The sequence below is a fragment of the Mustela putorius genome, unplaced genomic scaffold, assembly GCF_011764305.1.
Source record: "Mustela putorius furo isolate JIRA1106 unplaced genomic scaffold, ASM1176430v1.1 tig00000174_pilon_pilon_pilon, whole genome shotgun sequence".
NCBI classification, from domain to species: domain Eukaryota; kingdom Metazoa; phylum Chordata; class Mammalia; order Carnivora; family Mustelidae; genus Mustela; species Mustela putorius.
Genome location: NW_025421304.1, coordinates 43,681,558 through 43,703,956, shown reverse-complemented (window position 1 = coordinate 43,703,956; position 22,399 = coordinate 43,681,558). Strand labels below are relative to the sequence as shown.

General features: G+C 61.7%; 1 protein-coding gene across 5 annotated transcripts in view; it reads right to left on the bottom strand.

Moving 5' to 3' along the window:
• ACSF3 (acyl-CoA synthetase family member 3) overlaps positions 1–22,399 on the bottom strand; it is a 48,925-nt gene that overhangs the window by 3,613 nt on the left and 22,913 nt on the right. For 4 of the 5 annotated variants that reach the window (XR_006605649.1, XR_006605651.1, XR_006605648.1 and 1 more), the window contains exons 6-9: positions 19,207–19,319; positions 9,385–9,511; positions 1,032–1,166; positions 331–442 (exon numbers count right to left, since the gene is read on the bottom strand). Coding sequence is in view for 2 of the 5 variants with exons in the window: in XM_004753804.3 (XP_004753861.1) it covers positions 331–442; positions 1,032–1,166; positions 9,385–9,511; positions 19,207–19,319 (487 nt within the window). In the remaining 3 variants the exon portion in view is untranslated. The remainder of the gene's footprint in view (positions 1–330; positions 443–1,031; positions 1,167–9,384; positions 9,512–19,206; positions 19,320–22,399) is intronic. The other variant, XM_045076455.1, reaches the window with a different exon arrangement.

Here is a 22,399-nt window from a genome sequence, read left to right as displayed (position 1 = left end):
CATGTTCAGCACAGGGTGGGTAGGTGAGGCTCTGTGCCTGTGGGTTCCTCCCGGAGCCGGGGGAACACCCTGTGCCCCTGTCCTGTGCCTGGGCCGCCCACCCTGTGGTCCTGGCTCTCTGTCCCTGGCGATCATCACACGGCTTTCCTGCAGCCCTTTGTGTGTTGGGGGCAGCCTTGGGAATGTGACGTGTCACCTGACCTCCAGGCACCCCCTGACCCTGAGATGGACAGCGGCAAGACCCAAGTCCTCCCCACCCCACCCCCGCCCATCCCGACCCCGCGACAGTGCGTCCCCCCGCGCCCTCCTCCAGCCCCCGCCTGCCCCTACCTTGCCCACTCTTTGAGCTCCCTGTGGGATGGGGAGTGTCCCTCTTGAAGGGTCACCACTGCAGTGACCCGCTGGCCCCACGTCATGTCTGGAACTCCAATCACGGCCACGTCTGTGGACAGAGGGGAGGCCGTGCTGACCACCACGGCCTGGGGACTGCCCACGGGGTGGGGTCAGCATGGGCTCAGCACAGCTGGTCCTCCCGAGGACGGGGCGAGGCTGGTCCCCACGTGTCTCCCAGGTGGAGCTCGGGGTGGGGCTGGTTTTCCTGAGTCCCTGCCCTCCCTGCACTGCCCAGGGGTGGCGACAACAACCAGTGAGCCCTGTGGGGGAGCCTCTGCCCTCTCCAGGGTCCTCAGCCTGTGACCTGAGGTTGGGGCAGGTCTGGGTAGGCCCCATGAGTCCTGGACCAGCAAGCACCAGTGCCCACTCTGGCACAGGCAGGGGGCTCAGCCCACGGTCACAGCGAGCAGGCCGGTGCTGCTGAGGTCAGGCCGGGACCCTGGCCACAGTGCCGAGGTGGGGGGCATGCAGCCGGCAGGCAGAGGGTCCCCACTGGGTGCAGCCCAAGGGCAAGTCACCTGCCCGGGTGTGTCCACAAGCAAGCACAGTTGGAGGCACGTCTGGATCGTTTCCAGGACGGGGGCTCTGCAGCCAGCTGGCCGTCGGGGGTCCCTGCCACGGGGCTGGGGGCCACGTACCTGTGATGCTGGGGTGCGCCAGCAGCAGCCGCTCCACCTCCAGGGCGCTGACCTTGTAGCCACCGCTCTTGATGATGTCCACGGACGTGCGGCCCCGGATCCAGTAGGTGCCGTCCTTAAACACTGCCGTGTCGCCTGAGGATGGGGCTCTGGTCAGCGAGACGTGCGTCCCAGGGCCCCGCCTGTTTCGAGGGGCCCACGCGTGGAAGCAGCGTCCCCGCTGTCCCAGGCCGGCTGCCCGCGTCTGCGGCACCGACACCCCCACACGGAGACCCGGGCTGGGACGGCAGGGCACGTGGGCCGTTTCGGGACAAGGCAGCAAGCATGAGGATCACCGGCTGTGACCTCAGCCTGGGGTCTGACCGTGGACGGCTCCGTGCAGGCAGCAGGGTCCCCAGCGGCTGACGGAGTGGAGACCAGGGCTCTGAGGTAGGACAGCCGCGCTGTCACCACCCAGCTCGGTCCCTTCCGGCCCTCTCAGGCCCGTGCAACAGAGAGAAGAGCCGGCGGCTCCCACCGGCCCACTGTGGGGTCCTGGTCATGGCAGGGTCCTCGTGGAGAGAACCTCACTGCAGCTCCTCCCATTCGTGGGGTCTCCCGGGCTACAAGCAGTCCCACGGACTCTCTGAGGCCCTCCTGTCCCTCCGCACTCACGGTGTGGTTTCCCACCGGGCTTCCCTGCATGCTGGCTCCCCCGGAAGCCCAACTGGGCCTATTCCAGGCCATGCTGGGCAGTGGGATGGTCAGTGGGATAGGGGCCAGCGGGGCCCAGCCCAGAGCAGGGAGGGTGCAGGGGCGGCCGGCCTGAGTGTGTGTGTGGACACACGTGGACGTGTGCACGTGGACATGCGTGTGGACCCGTGTATGGATGTGTGCGTGTGGCTGTGTGCACATGGACATGCCCCGTGCAGCCACCCCGCCGGGCCCCTGGGAACAGCTGGCACTGCCCACCTGTGCTCCCGCGGCCCGAGCACTGGGTCATCAGCTGGGACACAGCTGGGGTTTCATCACGAGTCACGGCACCCACGCAGGAAGGCACCACCCGTCACCTGCCGCTCCCTGACCCGCCGCTCCCCGGGCACGAGCCGGTCTACTAAACCAGACAGACGCGGTATGTGGGCAGGTGGCCGGCTCACTGATCGTGGCGTGGGAGGGCCAGGCTCCAAGAGGACAGGCCACGGGCGTGGCGGGTTCTCTCACTGACAGGAGGCAAAGGGAGCCGGAGATGCTGCAAGTGCCTCAGGGGCGTTGTGACCACAGGACGGCCTGACGGGGTGGCCGGCGGGAAGGCTGCAGGGGTGCGGGCCACAGGGAGGAGTGGGGCGGGCGACCTGCTGTGGGTGTCGCGAGGCCCACTGTGCTCCCCATAGCCGGGTGCAGCCCCTGCTCTGGCTGCGTCCCCTCCCCACTGGACGGTTGTGTGCACCCCCGAGAGCTTCCTGACCGCCAGGCACCTGCTCCTTAAAGGCACCAATGGGCCCAGTCCAACGGTCACTGGCTCGTGCTGTTGGACAGACACTGCACCAGCCCCGGGTCCCTCCAGGGCTTTCCTGGCCCTGCTCCCAGCACCTCCGCTCACCCAGAGACCCTCCTGGGTGAGGGACCCTGCCCCGGGCTCAGGTTCGTCTCTGGTCCTGCCAGCGACATCCCGCACTGCCCAGATCACGGCTGCTGAGGCTGGGGGGCATCTCCCCAACATGGCAGCTGCCCCCCAGGCTCTTCTTCCAGGCCTGCCCTGACCGCCAGGAGAGGAGGTGGCTGGCTCTGGCTCACCTCCCCAGGTGGGCCTGCCCTGCTCTCCGGGGACCCCTCTCCACACTGCCTGGAGACCCAGAGAAGCCGGCCACCTCAGTTCTGAGCGCAGGACCTTGCGGGGGAGGGGTGTGCAGGCTGATCAGGGGACACACTCGGAACCGAGGCCCAGTCCGCAAGGCTGCTCGATGCCCCGGAGACAAGGGCCCTCAACGGCCTTTCCTGGCCCTTCTGCTCTGTTTGCTGGATGCTAAATCCCAGCAGAGACGATGGCTGAAGGCCTGCGCTGTCCCTCGAACTCCCATGAGTCTCTAACCCACGGGCAGCCCACTTCCGGAGGGCAGGACGTGCTCAGGGCCAGGACAGGGGTCAGAAAGGGGGGTCCTGGGCAGCAAGGGTGGGGGCCGTGCGTGCGAGCCCGACATCTGGGTGCGACCGGCCAGCCACCTGCCGTGCTCCCCAGCGGGGCAGAGCCCTGAGCGCAGGGATATGGGGAGGTTCTAGGGAAACAGCAGAGCAGGAGAGTGGGGCAGATGTGCTACAGCATCAGGGGAGGAGCTGGTAGTCCTCATGGATTCCGTGGGCCGGGTGGCGCCTGCCACCCGCAGCAGGAAGGAACACTGCCTCCCAGACACAGGGGCGCGATGGCCACCCCGACCCACATACACACATGCTCAGAGGAGGCGGGATACTCCCTGACCAGCACACCCACCCGGGCTCCCGTGGGGACCGGAGCCTTCCCTCTGGCACCACGTGATGCACTTGAGGTCCGGCCTGGGGATGGAGGTCCCTGCCTCACCTGGGACACCAAGTCGCCTGCCCTGTGGCCAGTGTCTGGCCCTGCAGCTGGGGAGATGTGAGCTGAGCCTGGCCGGCGGCACCCAAGGGCCCTGTTTTGGGCAGTGACACCCAGCCTGCTCCGACCGCCGCAGGCCACACGGCTGGAACTCCTCCAGGGAGCCTGTCCCGTGCTTTCCCGGAGCGTCTGCCTCAGGAGAGATCAGGTGTGGCACACAGAGCCCCGGCCAGGGGACATGATCCCAAGGGAGTGACGCAGAGGGAAGAGGCCCGTCCCCAGAGGGTCTGCTTGTAGGGTCTGTCTTCATGCCGTTCTCTGGACAAGCAATGGGGGTGGACGGGACAGAAGCGAGGCCGCAGACCAGCACGGACACACACATGAGGAGGGCAGTGAGCACACACAGCTGGGCACACGCGTGTCAGGCTGGTGGGCCCGGGGTGAGCCCCAGCATGGGCTCTGGTGTCTTGCTGGGGACGAGGATGTGGACACTGGGCAGAGGCCGTCCAGCTCGCCACCCGCATCTGCCAGCGAATGTCTCCCGATCGCAAAGAAAACACGTTAAGAAACCGCTGTTCGGTTTGTGGAGAAGTCTCTGCCTCCCCTGGGGGTCCCCCAAAGCTGAGTCACCCCAGTGTCTGTACACACACGATGACTCCACGAGTCTCAGGAAGGATTCTGCGCTAACTCGGCACCCAGAAGCACGCACAGGAACCCCTGCTCTGAGGCCTACTCCTGCGCCACTGAGGTCATCTGTCCGCCAGGGGTCAGCACCCCATGCCTGCTGGGAAATACCCGCCCTGCTCTCTGGGGCGGAAACGGGGGTGCAGGGCGGCAGCTGCACCCCTCTGAGCCTGCACGTCAGGCCCCGTAGGCCCCGCGAGCCTGGCACGGGCTGTTCCTGGCATCGCCCCCACACAGGGCTGGGGGACAGGGGGCAGGTCGGGGGCAGCTTGTGTTGGGTCAGCTCCCCCTGGCCATGGGGCAGCTCGGCCTCCCCTGTGTCCCTCCTGCTCTCAGCCCTTGGGGGACAGCCAGGCTCTGCAGGGCAGAGAATCAGCCGAATGGCTCCCAGGACCACAGGCTGTAGTGTGCTGAGCGCCAGCAGGACGGACGTCAGAGTCAGAGCAACCAGGGCGCTCGGCTTGTTCGATGTGGACTCGGAATGAGAAAATTCTCCTCCCAATGTTCCTGGAGGGAAAGGTCGTATGGTGCCAGGAAGGACGGGGCCGCGGAAGCGGGCAACGGATACGGAGGGTTTCTAACCCTGGAGTCTACCTCGCCTGCCGAGCAAAGACACTACGGGACACACGCCCCCCTGAAGCGCATACCCACACGCCTGCCGTCAGGAGGCTCCTCGGGACACAGCCCCAGGCTCCGGAGCAGAAGGGCAGGAGGCAGCTGCAGAGGGGCCTGGGGGGGCGGCGAGCACAGGGGACTCCCAAGCAGGCAGGGTGGCCCTCAGGGAAACAAGAGGACAGAAGGACCCCGGTCCCCAGGAGCCTCGGGCCTCACGGTGCATACATGGCACTGGAGCCACGAAGCGTGGCCCCTCCGAGGGGAGGATGGGTGTGAGCAGCTACTGCTCTCAAGCTGGGAAAGCCAGCGGCTCTTCCGGCCATGCACGTCACTGGGCCTCCGCCCATTCCCCCTGCGCCCAGGGGCCTGGGACTGACGAGGGACGGTGCGGCGACCACGGGAGCCAGCCCGCGTGCAGCTGGAGCCTGATGTCGGCAGCGGGAACGCGGGTCTCGTCACCACTGGGCACCGCGTCACCGCACACGGAGGCCCGTTCCTGCGGGTCCAAGACCGGCTTCACGAGGGCAGAAGAGCCCGGGAAGCAAAGGACTTTGACGCCAGACGACACAGTACGGCCCCGCCCAAACCTGCGGGCACAGCGGCCTGGCCCTGTGCGCGTGCACCACCGGTCCCGCCGAGCGTCCCTGCAGGGGCGACCCTGCCTCCTGGGTCAGCGAGGCACATGGGGCGTGACGGCCGTGCCCTCCACGCACCCACACCTGCGAACACGCAGCCCGTGGCCCGGTTCCTAACTGTGACTCACCGGCCAAGATGGAAGCCCTCCTACCAGAGAGGGAAAGCAGAGCCTCAGCTGCAGCCAGACAGGGCGGGAGCAGAGCAGACCCCGCATCTGTCGGGGAGGCGTGATGTCAGCCCAGCCTGTGCCCACTGTGCCCTGAGGGCAGCGGTGCTCACGGAAGGAGGGCGGAGAGCTCCAGGGAAGGAAGGGGTCCTCCCCCAGGTGACCGCGGCCGGTGGCTGCGGGAGCCCAGCACGCTCACAGACGCCACCCGTCCCTGTTGTCACTCTCTGGGACCCGGTTTCTAAAGGCCTCCCAACCCCTGCGGCCGGACACCTCCCAACACGGGCAGCAGCCCCCACGGCTGGGCGCAGGGGTCTTGCCTCGCACTTCACAAGTGACACCGCGGATGTCTGTGCCTGGCTCTGCCCGCCTCTCGGCTGCCCCTGTGATGGGGTCCCTGAAACACTCCTGACCCACGGCCCACCTGCAGAGGGAACGCAGCTGCCTCCCAGTCAGGATCTTTTAAATGCGGTGACAGGGGGCGCCTGGGTGGCTCAGGGGGTTAAGCCTCTGCCTTCGGCTCAGGTCATGATCTCAGGGTCCTGGGATCGAGCCCCGCATCGGGCTCTCTGCTCGCGGGAAGCCTGCTTCCCTTCCTCTCTCTCTGCCTGCCTCTCTGCCTGTGATCTCTCAAATAAATTGAATCTTCAAAAAAAAGAATAAATTCGGTAACAGGAGTCCATCTCTGTCTCTGTATTTCTCTCGCTCGTTGTGAGGAAGTGAGACCGTGTCTTACGTATTTTCACGGCCAGCTGCTCTGCTTCCTGGGGATCTGCCGGTCGCCTCTGCCGTTCCCCCAAGGGCTGCCCGGGCCCCGCGAGTGAGCCACGGGGACACGGCTCTGGAGAGCTCTGGAGCGCTGACGCCCGCCAGGGTCCCCTCCGTCCCTGTGCCGGTCTCCGGGATGCCGGGCTCTGGGAGGGACGTCACGTGCGTGCCGTGGAGACGGCAGGAGCCTGTGATGCTCTAGCGGCTTCTCCCGGGGTCCTCGCTGCCCACCCTTGTCCCCTCCACCAGGGCACCGATGTGGAACAGGCGAGCCGTTCACCAGGCCACGTCCTGACGCGAGACAGTGGACGACGGAGCATCGTTAGAGGAAGTCACAGGCTGTCTGCGTCCTGACCCTCAGCCGGGTCTTTAACACAGAACCGCTCGGCGGGAGGCCTCAAAGGCAGCAGAAACTGTAATGTCTGCTCACTCGGTCCCCCTCCGTCCCGTGCCCGCGCCTCCGTGTCCTCCCGTCCGTGTCACCTCCACCCCGTGCTCTCATCCTCATGGCCTCACCTCTGTCCTGTGTCCCCACCTCTGTCCTCTGCTCTGGCAGCAAAGCCAACAAAAAGGGCTGAGGCTGAGGGCGCCCGGAATCCCCGGCCCACTGCCCTGGGCTAGCGCTGGGGCCATGCGTGTGTCGAACGGCTTCTCTCCGGGGCGCTGCTGTGCCCGTGAGTCAGGGTTGGGAGGAGATGCCTGTGGTGCTCGGCAGAGTTTCTGGGGGTGACGGTGGGTCTCCTCTGCAGCAGCCAGGGCTGCTGGGGCCTTTCCGAGGGGCTCCTTGTGCATCTGGGGAAGGAGGGGACGGCGGCGGAGCGGAGCGGGCAGGACTGGCTGGTGACCTCTCTGCTCCCGTCCCGAGGCGGGCCAGGCCCTCCCCCAGGCCCCCTGCAGCAGCTCTCCGGCTCCCGCCAGGATCCTGTGGCAGGAGGGCTGGCCAGGGAAAGGGTTAAGTTTAATTTATCCTGATTTCTACTTAATATCGCGTCTCCCTGCAGGAGCAGCAGCTGCGAGCTGATTGCGCCCGCACATTATGCAGCCTGTGTCGCTAATGGCCTGTGACAAAGGCACACGGCTTCCAGGCCTCACCCCCGAGAGCCAATTAAACACACACGCTCCCTTCCTGTTTGTGGCGCATTACAATGAAATTAAACTGAATTTCCAAATCATTTTCTCCTAAAGACATCTCTTTACAATAATTAATGCACGCTATTCCTTTCCAGCTCAAACATGCATCGGCAGCAGCGAATGAACGTTCTCATGTGGACAGCCCCGCACTTGGCCTTGGGGCCACAAGGTGCCAGCGAGCTGCGACCAGCGAATCCACAGGGCTTGGAGTCCCGTGCCCGTAACGAAAAACTCTTTTATCTGAATTTAAAAATAAAAGATGGTGGGCACAAAGCAAGTCGGGCTTGCACACCGGGACCACTCAGAGGCTGCGGGAGGGACGTCCAAACCCACATAATGGAGAGAGGCCCGCGGCCAGGCCGGCTCACAGGAACGCCGCGCTTGCCAGGAAACCAGCTGGGGGTGTTCCCATGCTGCCCGCACCCGTGCACAGGGACAGGACGTCCCGAGAACGGGACCAGGGCTCCCGGAGCCTGACCCCAGAACACTGCTCCCCCGTCAGGTTCCCAAGATCCAGCCTTGCTCTGAAGGCTGACACACGTCCACACTGCCAGCCCTCCCGAACCACCACGTGCCCGCGTCCTGTGCCCGGCACGGAGGGACGGGCAGCCTGGACACTGCCCCCAGCGGCTGCCGGGACGCGCGCTTGTCAGGCACAGGGCCGAGAACCCCAGACATGCCCCGGGACCACGGGGCGGACGCAGGACTGGCCAGGACCACCCCGTGTGGACCCAGTGCCACCGGCAGGGAGACAGGAAGGGGGTCCTTGACACCCCCACCAGGAAGACCCTCCACCGGCCGCCTTCAAACCAAACCCTCACCTGTGTCAGGAGCCGTCACAGACCCCGAGACTGCCAGGGTCCACGAGTCCCTGCTCTGCCACTCGGTGACCTCAGGACTGTGACAGCAGCAGAGGAGAGGGGACACACGATCTCCCACGCCGACCCGAGCCCAGCGAGGCGCCCGAGCAAATGCTGTGTGGCCGCGAGACTAAGAACACGGCCGCCGTCCCTCTGAGAGGCGCGCAGCCCCCGCCCCCCGCGGCCCCGCAGGACAGGGACGGAGGCAGACTCGACGGTGGGGCCGCGCGGTGGTGCGTGGAGCAAGCCTCTCTTTTCGGAAAATACTGTCCGGAGAGGACTGTGCGGCGGCGCGCTGTCCGCAGCGAAGTCGGACACACAGACGGGCGGGGAGAAAGGAGGAACCGCCCAGACCCACCACCGACCGGCCGGGAGGTCGTTCTCAGGGAGCTGCCACCGTAGAACCCCACCACCGACCGGCCGGGAGGTCGTTCTCGTTCTCAGGGAGCTGCCACCGTAGACCCCCACCACCGACCGGCCGGGAGGTCGTTCTCAGGGAGCTGCCACCGAAACGTTCAGCGTCTGCTGCCAAGTCCCCATTTCGGGACCACCGGGGCCAGGAGGGAGCCGGGGGACCCCGAGCAGCTCTGGGTCCTGCCGGGAGGGACTGCTGGCACACCACGCACGGGGCCCCGGGTGTTGGGGCAGAATAACGGAAAACGACCCAAAAGAACAAGAAACCATATTCTGCCAGAAGGACCTGGATCCTGGGGGTGGGGACGGGCGAGAGGATTTAGAAAGCGGCGGCTCAGGGCAGGCGGGGAAGGGCCGGGCGGCGCTCGACATCCAGGCCCCGTCGTAACCCTCCTTCTAGAGGGTGCGGGGGCCCTGGGGCAGGGGAGGATGCAGCCTCAAAGACAGGAGACACAGAGTGCATCCCACGCCCTCTCTGCCCTGGACAGAAGACCCTGGGGTGCCCAGGCTGCCCCCGCAGGCCCCTCCTACCTGTCTTGAACCAGCCATCCTCGGTGAAGGCGCGTCTCGTTTCTTCTGGTCTGTCCCAGTATTCTCGGAACACAGACGGCCCTCTGACCAACAGCTCCCCTTCCTTCTCCTTGAACCCCGGGGTCACCTGCAGCATGGGAGACAGTGGACCCCTCTCAGGAGGGAGGCTCCACCTGCCTTTCTCGTGACCCCCTCACCACACCCTCTTCTGAAACTGGACACATCGTTGGAAATGACTGAAAATGTATCTTTCAACACTAGACCTCAGGTGGACATCATGGCAGTGAGTGTCTCCGTGTTCACCCTCTAGACTCGAAGCCAGGAGTCGCTGACCCATGTCACAGGGCCTGGCTGGATTCGAGCTGCCCGTCCACTTCTCAGAGTGAGCTCCTGGCATCGAAGACTCTCCCTTTCCAGCGTGTTTCCTGCACACTCCATGGCACAGGGGAGGCTCGGGGACATGGCCAGACGCCACAGCACCCACAGAGGTCCGGCGGCTCCCATGGGGCCTTCCGGAGGTGGTCCCTTTGCTTGTGGAGAAGGAACCGAGCACGCAGCCACGCGAGAGAGGACGGGCCGGCCTCAGGTGCCTGGGACAGAGGGCGTCCAGATCGCGTGGGGAGCGGCGGGGGCGGGGGGGTTCACGTCTCGGCTGTGAACACAGGGCAGGGCAGCGCAGGAGGGAGACGGGGCTTTACAGGAAACGGAGAAGGGCTCCAGCGAAGCCAGGAGAAGGCACAGAGCACGTGCACATGTGGAGGCCCTGCGGGAGCCTGTCCTCACACAGAGCGAAGGTGACCGAACAGAGGCCAGGGACCCTCCGGTCTGAAGCTCAGCTCCCCCCCCCCAGAATGGAAGAACCATCCCTTCGAAAAGGCTGTCAGACTGCCGGGCTCATTGTCTGAGGCCTGGACGCAGGCCACACTTCCCAGGCCAACAGCCGGCGGCCAACCAGAGCCGGCCCCGCCCCTGCAGCTCTCCGCGGACACCGCAGCCCACTCCCCGCGCCAGGGCCCAGCCCTGTGCCCGCCATCCGGCCTGCCTGGAGGATGTGTTTCCCAACCAAACCAGACTTGATTTCACCTATTTTTCCCACTGCTGCCCTTGGTCTGATCCACTGCCAAGGTGAGACCATCTTCTTGCTGGAGATGGGGGACCTACTTCCAAGCATCAGCCTCGAATCCCAGATCCAGGGTAAGTAATGAACAGGGGACGCCTGGGGGGCTCCGTTGGTGAAGCGTCTGCCTTCGGCTCAGGTCATGATCTCGGGGTCCTGGGATGGAGCCCCGCGTCAGGCTCCCTGCTCGGTGGAGTCTGCTTCTCCCCCTCCTCTGCCCCTCCCCCGGCTCATGCTCTCTCTCTCTCTCACAAATAAATAAATAAAAATCTAAAAAAAAAAAAAAGAAGAAGAAGAAAGTAACATTCAGAATGGAGGAAAAGACACAGACCCGTAGATACAGAAGAAACAACAGAACCTTGGCCAGCTGGTCTCGGCTGAGGAATTACCAGGGAACGTTCCTCAGAAGGGAAACAGTGCCAGAGTTAACACGAAAACTCAGAAATGAAGTAAGAATCAGTAAATACTTGGGTGAGTAACATGGACCGTTCTGTTGCTCAGCAGTTCTTCCCAACAGTTTAGAAGGCAGAAAGCAAACACGGTAGCTCCGATCACGGGCTTTGCCTCCGTGCAGGATTCCACATGACAACCAGGCCGCACAGGGAGACAGCAAAGTGACCGGGATTCTGTGCCTGACCAGGCTGCAGTCGGGCTCCCGAAGCTTCTCCTAGGCCACCTGGGCCCCTCCTGTGACATCCGGTTCTAGCAAGAGCCCCACTCCGTCAGTTCAGCAGGAGCTCCCCCACCCTGATACCCCGTCACCCTCAAATCTGCCCTCACCCCCAGAGGACATCTGATCACCCCAGCCTGCCCTCAGAAGAGATCCTGGTGGGTCGGTTTAGCCAGAATCCCCACTCAGCCCTGATGTGTCCCCTCAGCAAGTCTCTACCCGCTGACCCCACCCGCTGCTCGGGAGTGAACGTCCACGGGCCCGTGCGGCACTCAGAACTGGGAAACCCGGCTGCGGGGGGCCCACAGCTTCCCCGGGGTCCTGAGTCCCTTCCGCATCACCACCTCCAACGAGGGTCACTGAACGTCTTCTCTCTGACCGTAGGAGTTCTGCTTCTCCAGGACTGGTGAGGACTGGTCGAAGCAGATCTCAATACGTATCATAGCCCCCAGAACCACAAAACCCGTCCAGGAGTGTAAGATCAGGAGCTCGAGTACCAAATGACCGTGTAACACTGAGGAATGAGTTCAGAGAGGCCTGAACGGGCAGCTGAGCGATGGGGAGCCGAGGGAGCTACTGTGGGGGGCAGCACACAGCGGCGGGAGACATTCGAGCATCTCAACCACCGGGTCAAATGTGAGCACTGCTCTGGACACGCCAATTGGAAGACTGCGGACTGGACTGGAAAGCCGGACGTGATCCAACCCTACACCGTCTGTGAGAAACTCACCTCCAGGGCAGCGCCACAGGCAGGTGAGAAGCAAGGGGACAAGACCACGCACAGCACGGACACCAATCAGAGCAAAGTACACTGACCACAGCTTTGTCAACACCAGGCAAAGGCAACATACGAGCAAAGGACTGAGGACAGAACGGTCAGGTCACCGACATGCCAGAACCATTAAACACGTGCATTCACCAAGGAAGAGACTTTCAAAATACATCAGCAAAAATGCAAAAGCAGAAACAGACAATGATGGTGGGGGAGTCACGTATATCCCCGCACCCCCCACCCAAGAACTGGACCGACGCTCAGGGAGCCGTGGGACCGGGCAGCACCGACCACGGTCCGTGGCCTGATGTCTGTGTCGCAGCACTACCAGAAGCAGGCGCGTCCACCAGGAAGGCCACATTTGGGGGCACACACACGCGTTCACAAATTTAAAGGAACTGGAATTGTATCCAACAAGCTTTGACTATAACAGAAATAAACTAAAAACGAGTAACAGAAAGATAACACTCTCCAAACACTTGGAAAACAGACAACACGCTTCTAAATAACCCATGAGTCCAAGATGTCTTAAGGGAAGTAAGAAAATTAGGAAATAGTTTGAACTGAATGGAAACGAGAACATCCGAATTTGTGCGGGGGACGGGCAAGCCCCCACAGCTGAGGAAGATCTGGCCGGCAAATGCGCGAACTGGGAAAGGGGAGAGTAACAGAGAGAACTCACGGAGTCCAGAACCAAGTTCTCTGAAAAAGGTTCGGTAACAGATAAACAACGCGGACGAGTAACAACAAAAGAAGCAGAAGACGCACCCCAGACCGCACAGTGTCCACGAGAGAACGGGCAGGCGCCACCCCAGACCGCACAGTGTCCACGAGAGAACGGGCAGGCGCCACCCCAGACCGCACAGTGTCCACGAGAGAAACGGGCAGGCGCCACCTCAGACCGCACAGTGTCCACGAGAGAAGGAGACACCGAGAAACACTGTGTGCAAAAATCCAACAACTTAAATGGATCAATTTCTCAAAAACCACGCTCTACCAAAATTCACCCAAGATGCATTAAAGGACCTGAACAGGCCTATAACGATGAAAGAAAATGAAATCATAGTTAAAATCTTCCAAAAAAGAAGCCTCTGGGCCCAGATGGTTTCACTGGTAAGTTCTAGTCAACATTTCAGTAAGTAGGTAATACCAATTATATGCAGAAAGCACGGGAGGGGAAATAATCCTCAACTCACTTTATGATGCCAGCACTACCGATACCCAAACAAGACAAAGAAGCACAACAAAAGGAAACCTTCGACGCAAACACCCTCCGCAAAATGCTGGCAGACCCAATCCAGCACATCTAAAATAAATGACACACCACAAGCAAGTGGGGGATGTCCCAGGAATGCGAGGCTGATTCAATACTAGAAAATCAACCAATGAGATCTACTATATTAGCAGCCTAATGAGGAAAAACCAGTTGATGTAAAAAAGCATCTGCAAATACGTCATCTAGGGGGGCTCAGCTGGATAACCATCCGAATCTTGATTTCGGGTCAGGTCATGATCTCAGGGCTGTGAGACTGAGCCCCACGTTGGGCTCCCTGCTCCTTGGAAGCCTGCTTCTTCCTCTCCCCTATCCCCTCCTCCAGGAAAAAAAAGAAAATATTTCATCCATTCATGCTAAGAACTCAACATATCATAAGTAGAATGGAATCTACAAAAAGTCTACAGCCAATGTTATTTTTTTTTTAAAAGATTTTATTTATTTATTTGACAGACAGATCACAGTAGGCAGAGAGGCAGGCAGAGAGAGAGAGGGGGAAGCAGGCTCCCCGCTGAGCAGAGAGCCCGACGCGGGGCTCGATCCCAGGACCCTGAGATCATGACCTGAGCTAAAGGCAGCGGCTTAACCCACTGAGCCACCCAGGCACCCGCCAATGTTATTTTTAATACTGTTCCCACTCAGCATCACACTGGAATCATCAGGGCAATTAAGACAAGAAGAAGAAATTAAAACACACAGATTGAAAAGGAGGAAGTAAAACTACTCCTACTTGGAGAAAACATGACTGTTGATATGAAAAGTCCTAAAAAACCTACAAAAATCCCTTCTAACTCTAAAAAGAGAATTTAACAAGATTGCTAAAGGACATGCAGCCAATATACTAAAGCTGATTATATTTTCATACCCCAGCAATGAACAGTTCAAAAACAAACCGGAAAGTCCACACCTGCCGTGACTGAAGAAGAAGGAGAGGAGAGGACGGCGGGAGGAGGAGACAAGAGAAGGACCTGGTTCTAAGCCCAGCGGGACACACAGCAAAGCAGACCTAAGTGAGCGCGGAGGCATACCATGTTCATGGATGGGAGACGTGGCATAGGGGAGATGTTAATTCTCCCTAAACTGATGTAAGGTTTAATGCAATTTTATTTTTTTAATTTTTTTTTTTAAGATTTACTTATTTGAGAGAGGAAGAAAGAGATAGAGAAAGTGAGCACACACACACACACACACAAAGAGAGAGAGAGAGAGACGCAGGTTTCCAAGGAGAAGAGCCCGACACAGGGCTCGATCCCAGGACCCTGAGATCATGACCTGAGCCGAAGGCAGATGCTTAACGACTGAGCCACCCAGGCACGTCGTTAATGCAACCGTAAAAAATATGTATTTATTTGAGAGAGAGAAGGAGAACGTGAATGATGGGAGGGGCAGAGGAAGAAGAGAACCTCAAGCAGACTCCTCGCCGAGCAGGGAGCCTGACGTGGGGCTCGATCCCACAACCCCGATATCATGACCTGAGCTGAAAGCAAGAGTTGGATGTTTTGAGCCAACCAGGCACCCCATATTTAATGCAATTTTGATCAAGATCCCAAGAGGACTTTTCTTTTTATTAAAGATTTTTATTTATCTGTTTCTCCTCTCTGAGAAGAGAGAAGGTCAGAGGGAGAAGCAGGACCCCCACACAGCTGGGAGCCGATGCGGGACTCGATCCCCAGGCAGTCGCTTAACTGACGGAGCCATCCAGGTGCCCCCAAGAGGACTTTTTATAGATAGAGACAAGCTATTTATAAAATTGGTTTGGCAGGTGGGGCTCCTGGGCGGCTCAGGTCATGATCCCAGGGTCCTGGGATCGAGCCCCACGTTTGGCTCCGCTCAGCAGAAGTCTGCGCCTCTCTCTGCCGCTCCCCTTGCTCATGCTTGCTTTCTCTCTCAAATAAGTAAATAAAATCTTTTAAAAATAAGCTGGTATGGCAGACAAAGTAACTAGAGTAGCGAGGACAACTGAATGAGAATAAACTTGGTGGCATAGCACCATCGTTCTGAGACTCACTGTAAAGCCACAGTGGTCAAGACTGGTGTTGGAGAACCAGACACACAGACCGATGGGGAGCATACAACCTGCGTACAGACCCTGCTGAACGTGTGACGCCCGCCACAGGTCCAACACCACAAACACAGACACTTCTACCACCCCTAATTCCTGCCCGATTTGCCAGGGAACCTTGGCTCGAGGCAAAGCAAGTACAAAGTAAGATACACCGTCATTTATGCACCTCTGCCCCGCAAAGGAAAAATACAAAGCATTTTATTTTTCAGGGAGAGAGAGAAGTCAAGCAGCAATATGAAGGTTGAAAGACATACCCCCCGTCACACGCTGGCTTACGTTCCCGACTCATCGCACAGACCCTGGACTACACAGTCAATCTGATTTCACTCACTGACGCTCATGAGTTTCAGAGACAGGAGAGCAGTGATACCACGAGGGAAGACGACCATCTGAGGGGAACACTGCCAGAAAAACGAGCGACGTGAATCCTGCACAACACAAACATCCGCTCACACTAACCCATCGCCTGGACCAGCAGGTCACAAGCAGAGCCAGAGCCCAGCAGGGGTTCCGACGGACTCAGCATTAACACCCACCTCTGCTGGGAAGAGAGAAGCTCTAGGCACCCCAGCTGTTCCCAAGGACATGTGGGTGAAGGCTGGAGGGGGCAGAGGGCCAGACCCGGGTGCCCGGCAGGCAATACACGCAGCTGCTGTTCTCATAGGGGCCTCTGGTCTTCGGGCATCGCACCTCTGCATGAGTGCCCCCCCCATCATACTCTGACCAGGGGCCGTGCTAGAGAAGCCCCAGGCCTGGAGGAAGCCTTCTCATCTGCAAGCAGCCTGACCGTCGTCTTCTCCATCAGCAGCAGGTTCGGGCAAGGCCCCAGACACCCACCCACGTTCCTGACAAGGGGTCTGCGGCGGGGGACGCACGGGACAGCGGGCAGGGGGCTCTGGACCACGGAGGCCAGTGAGGAGAGGCAGAACCCGAGGCAGAGGTCTCGGGCCTGTGGGCCTCTCCTTGGCTGTGGGCTCCTGCTGTGTCCTGGTGAGTGGCTGCCCACTCCTCAGGCCTCAGATGTGGGCTGCACCAGGAGGGTCCGGACACCCACGCAGGATAAGCCCACGGCAGGAAGGAGCCTCTCAGGGGTTCCTGGCTGTCGGGAACAGCGAGGCACGGGGTGGCTAAGTGCCCGCAGACGTTCATGGGGTACGTCAGGGCCACCGGCCTTCCTCTTCCTCGTGAAGCTCCCCCGTTGGGGGCAGGGCCACCTCCCACCTGTTTCTTGCTAGAGAGGGGGTCAACCCACCGCCTCCCAAGAGACCAGGGACGCACGGCTGCTGTCGGGCTGCTGTTCGTCCGAGGTGAGGGCCTCTGTGGGTCAGTTTGGTGGCCGGCCCCCGACCGTCACAGGGTCAGCGCCGGGCCCTCAGGCACTCCGCCCCAGCCCTGGCCCTGCTGTGGGTCATGGGCAGCAGCCGGTGGCATGCGGCGGGAGGAGACGCAGCTGGGGAGCCCGGGAGATGCTGGTGGCCGTCGGGAGAAGAAGCAGCTGAGCCGGCTGCTGACCACAGTGACAGCTTGCATATGGATGAACAAGATATTTGATTTTTAAGGGGAAATCGAGGGAAGCGGAGCTCGCTGAGGCTGCCCCGCTCCAGCCTGGACCCCGGCGCGGCGTGTCTGCGGCCTCAGCCACAGCAGATGTTCCTGGGTGACGGCCAGCAGCGACCTTCCGCTGTGCGGCGCTGGTCCGCTGACGCACCCGGTGCTGCCGGCGAGCACTGGGTTCTCTCGAGAGTGAACGAATGGAAGACAAATACATGGATAGAGACGTATTTTAAAGGTGAAGCCGGCGGGCGGCCATGGCTTGCGGAAGACGCACCCCGGCAAACAGGCACGGGGTCCCACGGGCAGCCGTGGGATTCACTGCAGCCCCGCAGGGAGAGGGGACAGAAGCCAGATGAGACCGTGGAGGCAGAGCAGGAGGCCCGTCCAGGTGGGGGGCCCGCGTCTGCAGCACCCCGACTCCTGCCAGACAGAGCTGTGCAGAGCAGGAAGGACGGGGTGCCCTGGGCTGCCACATTGCCAACCAGCCACAGTCGGAGCAACCCCACGGTGGGGACTCGGCTGAGACATGCCAGTTTTACCACACAGGGACCAACAGTGGCAGCCCAGACTATGCCCTCTGGGGCCCACAAGTGAGCCACTCTCCTGAGCCGTCCGGCCTTTCCCAGACTCCAGACCCACCCCGCGGCCACGGCCCTGGGAGCCCCAGGCATGTGCTCCTCCCCCTCCTGCTCTGGGGCTGTGGGAGCCAACGTGGATTCTCCCTCCTGTCTGGGAAGCACCGCTTGGCCCAGCTACCCCTCTGCTCCTGTCCTCCCCAACGGCTCCCGTCAGCAGGGCTGAGCCCCCAGAGCCCCCCGGCCACTCCCTCCTGGTTCCTGGTCCTGGGCTCTGGCTAGAGAAGCACCACGGGCTCCCGGGCTGCAGGGGCCTGGGGGAAACCTTGCTCCACACTGCCCCTGGGCCAGGTGGCTCCAGAGGACACCGTGCCTGGCCCAGAAGGAGGACCCCCGCCTGCCGGCTGGCCGAAAACAATGCATGAGAGAACCCGAGTCAAGGTGCCTCCGGCAGGCTGGCCCAGGGGTTCTCAGGGAAGGCGTCCTGGGCATTGCTGTGCTTCCTACTTCGTCAGCACCCAGTGTGCTCCTGCTCAGGCATCTCTGTCCCTGAGAAGTGTGGACATCACGCCTGTCCCTCAGGCCTTGGGTGGCATTGCCAAGCTCTGGGTCCCCTCACTGAAGAGCAAAGGCATCACCTGAGCCCAGACGGAACCCCCGTGAAGGCCCCGTACCTGACGTCACCTGCTCAACAGACAAGAGGAACTGATGGCGGTGGGTGAGAGACCCCAAGCATCCGACACAGGACATCCCGGTCGGTGAGGGACGCCCACGGTGCTGGAGGGGTGGGGCGCACGGATGGCAGGTGGGCCCGGGTGGGGGCACAGGCACGGCCGGTGTGGAGCCTGCCCCACGGCAGGGAGGGGAGCAAGTGCGGGCTTGGAGCCCTGTCACCACCAGGGAGGACCGGCCCTGGGAGCCTGGTGAGGGGCTACGGGCTGGCCCTCCACACGGGGCCCAGGTGAGGGGTCCCGGGCAGGCAGAACACCTTCCTCACGTCACTGCGAACGTTATCACAGGGTCACACCCAAAAGCACCCTGACCCGCCTGTGTGCTCAGCCGCCTCCTCGACCCCGACTTCGGACACAGACACGGAGACCACGGATGGGACCAGTGCCAAATGGGAGAGCCGGGGCCGTGGGGAGAGACGCGGCTCACCTCTCCTAGCAGAGGCCACTCCCACGGGGCGTCCAGCCCAGGCATCAGCTTAGACCGTCTCCTTCTCATCAGGATCCCAGCCCCCCGGCCCCCGAGGTCTTCTGTGATTGTTATTCACTTGCGATCAGCCGACTGTAGCTACGGGCGCTCTGCGAAAGACAGGGACACCCCTTCTCCTGCTTCACCCTCGTGAACTCAGAGGAGCAGCGAGAGCCCGCGGTCGTTCCAGCGGCCGGCGCGACCTTCACGTTCAGGGCTCTGGGAGTCGTCCACGCCGGCCTCGTGAGGCTCCCGGAGCTGGCACAGCCACCCCAGCTTCATTGAGTGGAGACAGGGCCCCGCCAGCACGGTACTTTGAACCAGATGGCGCCTACAACCACCTCCGTTTTCACAAGGGCTCTGTGAGGCTGTTTGACCCCACCTCATGGTGTCCCCGGTGGACGGAGCCTGGGGGCAGCGGGGCAGAGCCCTGGAGGTCGGGCCCAGCACCGTCCACACGGCCACAGTGCCTGGAAACACCAGCAGCTCTGCTGTCCGGAAGGAGCCATCCCCGTGAGAGGGGCTTCAAACCGGAAGCAGAGACCCTCACCCTCTGGGGCTGGGTGGCCACGGCCACAAGACGCCCGCATGCTGCCCACCTGCGTCTCCCTTTCGTTTCCTTCTGCGTGGAGCACGTAGGGGCAGCCTTCCTTCTTCGGGTTTTCTGAGACTATGCGCACCTCCACGGCTGGCAGCGGGGTCCCCACGGAGCCTGCGGGAGAGAGGAGAGGGCTGCACAGAACGCCGTAGACGCCAGAGCCAAGGGGACAGGGCTCAGCTCCATGTACGCAGGTGGCCACCCGGCTGCACGGCTGCCAGCGCTCACAGCCGCCCACAGCCCGTGAGGCCCGGCTCTGGACACTCCGCCAGCTTGGGGAGGCTCCCAGCACCTGGGCTGGAGGCTGGGGCTGCTGCTTCCCCACGAGTGGCCGGCTGGGCAGTAAGGGCCCGGGGGCATGGAGGACTCCCGCACACGGAAGCCCAAGAGGGATGGGGCTGGCCAGTGGAGAAGGCCGCCAGCATGCTGGTTCATTTATTAGGCACCTGCGGTTTGCTCCCGAAGCACCTGGTGGAGTCCCCATAATCCCCTAACAAAGGACCTACGTGGCAGAGGTCCCAACACCAAAGGTTCCGCCTCTGGGAGGACCCACATGAAGGACTTTAGGCACTTTATCTTAACCCCTGCAATCAGTGAGCGCTTGTCCCGGGACTAATGCCTGGGGCACTGACTCTACCACCTGACACCTGCTCAGGATTCCGGGACCCGGACTCCGGGGCAGCTCAGTCCCACGGCTGCGTGTGCTGGGATGGCACTGACTGTCCCTGTGGCCTGATTTCTGCATCTGAAGTCGGGGCTGGAACCAGAGGGCTCTCAGCTGTCCTATCCCCGGTGGCCTCATACCTCCACTCTGGTCAGAAGCCACATCCTTGCCGGTGGGGAGCACAGCAAGCAGCTCCCTCCCAGCCCTGTCTTCTCAGTGTGCTTCCAAAGGATTTGCAAATCCAAGTTAAATATACGTGAGACACAGTGAATCATCACAAAGCCGCAAAGCCACACAACCCATGGCTTTCTGCACATTCATGACACTGGGAACTGCCCCTGCCATCTGGTTCCAGAACGTTCCGTCACCCAGAAGGAAACCCAAGCCCTCAGCAGCTCATCCCCTCCCGCACCCCCCACTCCTGCCTGCGTGGACCTGCCTGGTCTGGACTTTCCCTATGGAGCCTGGGACCCGGCCCTCCCCAGGCCTCTGCCGGTGCCAGTGCTCACAGCCTGGGGCCACACAGGCACCGGGACACGAGAGACGCCGGCCGGGAAGCGAGGGAGCATCATCCGCAGTGTGCAAAGGAGACATGGGGACCAGATGGGACGTCCTGTGAGCCCAGCCCCTCCAGCCCCACTCGTGGCCTCGCTTGCACCGCCAGCAAAGACCAGACGCTGCTCCACACGTGGTCCAGACACGCGTTTGGGTGACCTCAAGGTCGTTTCCTTCTCTAGATTAAATGAACAGTTCCTTTCCTTGTGGATTCTTTTCAGCAACAAGCTTAACTCCTCCGTTGCACACGCTGCTGTCCCCTGGCATCGCGCTCACGCATAAGGGCTGACTGCGGCTCGGCGGTGGGCTAGGGCCCAGGGTCCTCACACGGCTCCCAAGTGCTGTTGTGTTAGGGCCGGAGCTCAGCATGACCTCGGTGTCAGCCCTCAGTGACCACAGTGTGTGGTGGTGACTCATGACGAAAACATGTTAAAGCCACAGAACAGGTTTGAGGGAGGAGGCCCGTGTGGTATGGGAGCCAGCTAGGAGGGGCTCAGACGGGCCATGTGGACCCCGCCACATGTCCTGACAAAGCCGCAGTTTCCTGCTGCTGCACCGGGACGAGGAGCCGGAGCGCCGAGGGCACATGGAGTGCAGCCGTCGGCTGATTGACCCAGTCACGAGGCCGGGCAGAGGCAGAGCCCCTCGGCCGCCGAGTAGGCAATCAGAACGAGCACCGTCCGCTGCAAGAGAACCTTCCGCAGGAGCCCGGCTTTGCTCAGAAATCAAGGCCGGCTCTTCCTCCCCTGTCCTGCCGAGCTCTGCAGGGGGAGGTACGTGGGCCCCGCTGCCAGCCGGAGAAGGGCAAGGCACCACCTGAACACCGCCTACTTCTGAGCCAGTCACAGCGGACTGGTCATCCCCAGATGACCACTGACCGGAGCGTCCCACGCGCCCTCTCCTGGAACCCCGCAGAGCTGAGCTGCCCACCACCACCTTCTGATGAAGGACCTGACTCAGGAAGAGCAGATGGGAGAGATGCCCAGGAAGGGGGGTCCCCCAGCTCCTGTGCCCCCAGGGCACCCCCCAGCACCTCCTCTGTGCACCAGCATCCTTAGGGTTTCTATGGAGATCCCACAACTCATGAAGCCAGCGGCCACTGACTCAGCCCGCAGCCCCTCTCCCCAGAGGCTCTGCCCCTCCAGTTGGCCCGGTGGTCCCACGTTGTCTCCTTCACACACACTCAGGTGCTGGGGAGGGGCTTCAGTGAACAGTAAGACCCCCTTGTGGCTCCCATCACCTAGAAAATTCCAAGGGTTCCAGGACCTCAGTACCAGCTATGGAGAGAGACCAAATGTCTATTTCTTACCAGAAGAGGGTCCTCTGACCGTCCCCCTGAGCCGAAAGCACCAGCCTCCGCACTCACGGTCCTCCTCCTGCCTTTCCGTCCACTGCCTTCTCCTTCGGACACTTTTTAAAAAGGAAGGAACCCTCTTCCCGGCTTCCTCCTGCTCGGCTCTGGCCCCTTCCCCATCTCAGGAGTGAACGCTGTCATGGCCATTACGACCTGCGAGGGAGGTGCTGACGGAACCCTAGCTGGAGACAGCATCAGACACGACTGACATCTCCAGGCAGAGACAATGGCCACAGTCCCGTAGGCCCGGGGTACTGCCAGGTGAGGGTCCCGCACGGCAGACGCTGCAGTCGGTGCGGGGCAGCCCTGGCTCCAGGCCACGCCCACCCGCCCGAGTGGGCCAGATGGAGCAGAGCCATCAGCAGCAGCAGTCTCCTGCCCCCGTGGGGACAGCACCCCCCTCCTGTCCTGTCCTGCCCCTGCGAGGACAGCACCCCTTCTGGTGTCCACCTGGGTGGCGGTGTGGGCCACAGTCAGATGTGCGTCTCGTTCTTCTGAATCTCTCCAAACCGCTGTTGGCTCTCCCCAGATAAGCGTAACTGGCCTGCGGCCCTGTCCAGCATCTAGGGAGGGAGGCCGCTCTGCAGCTGGTCCCGAGAGGATCAGAAGGGGCCGCTCGGG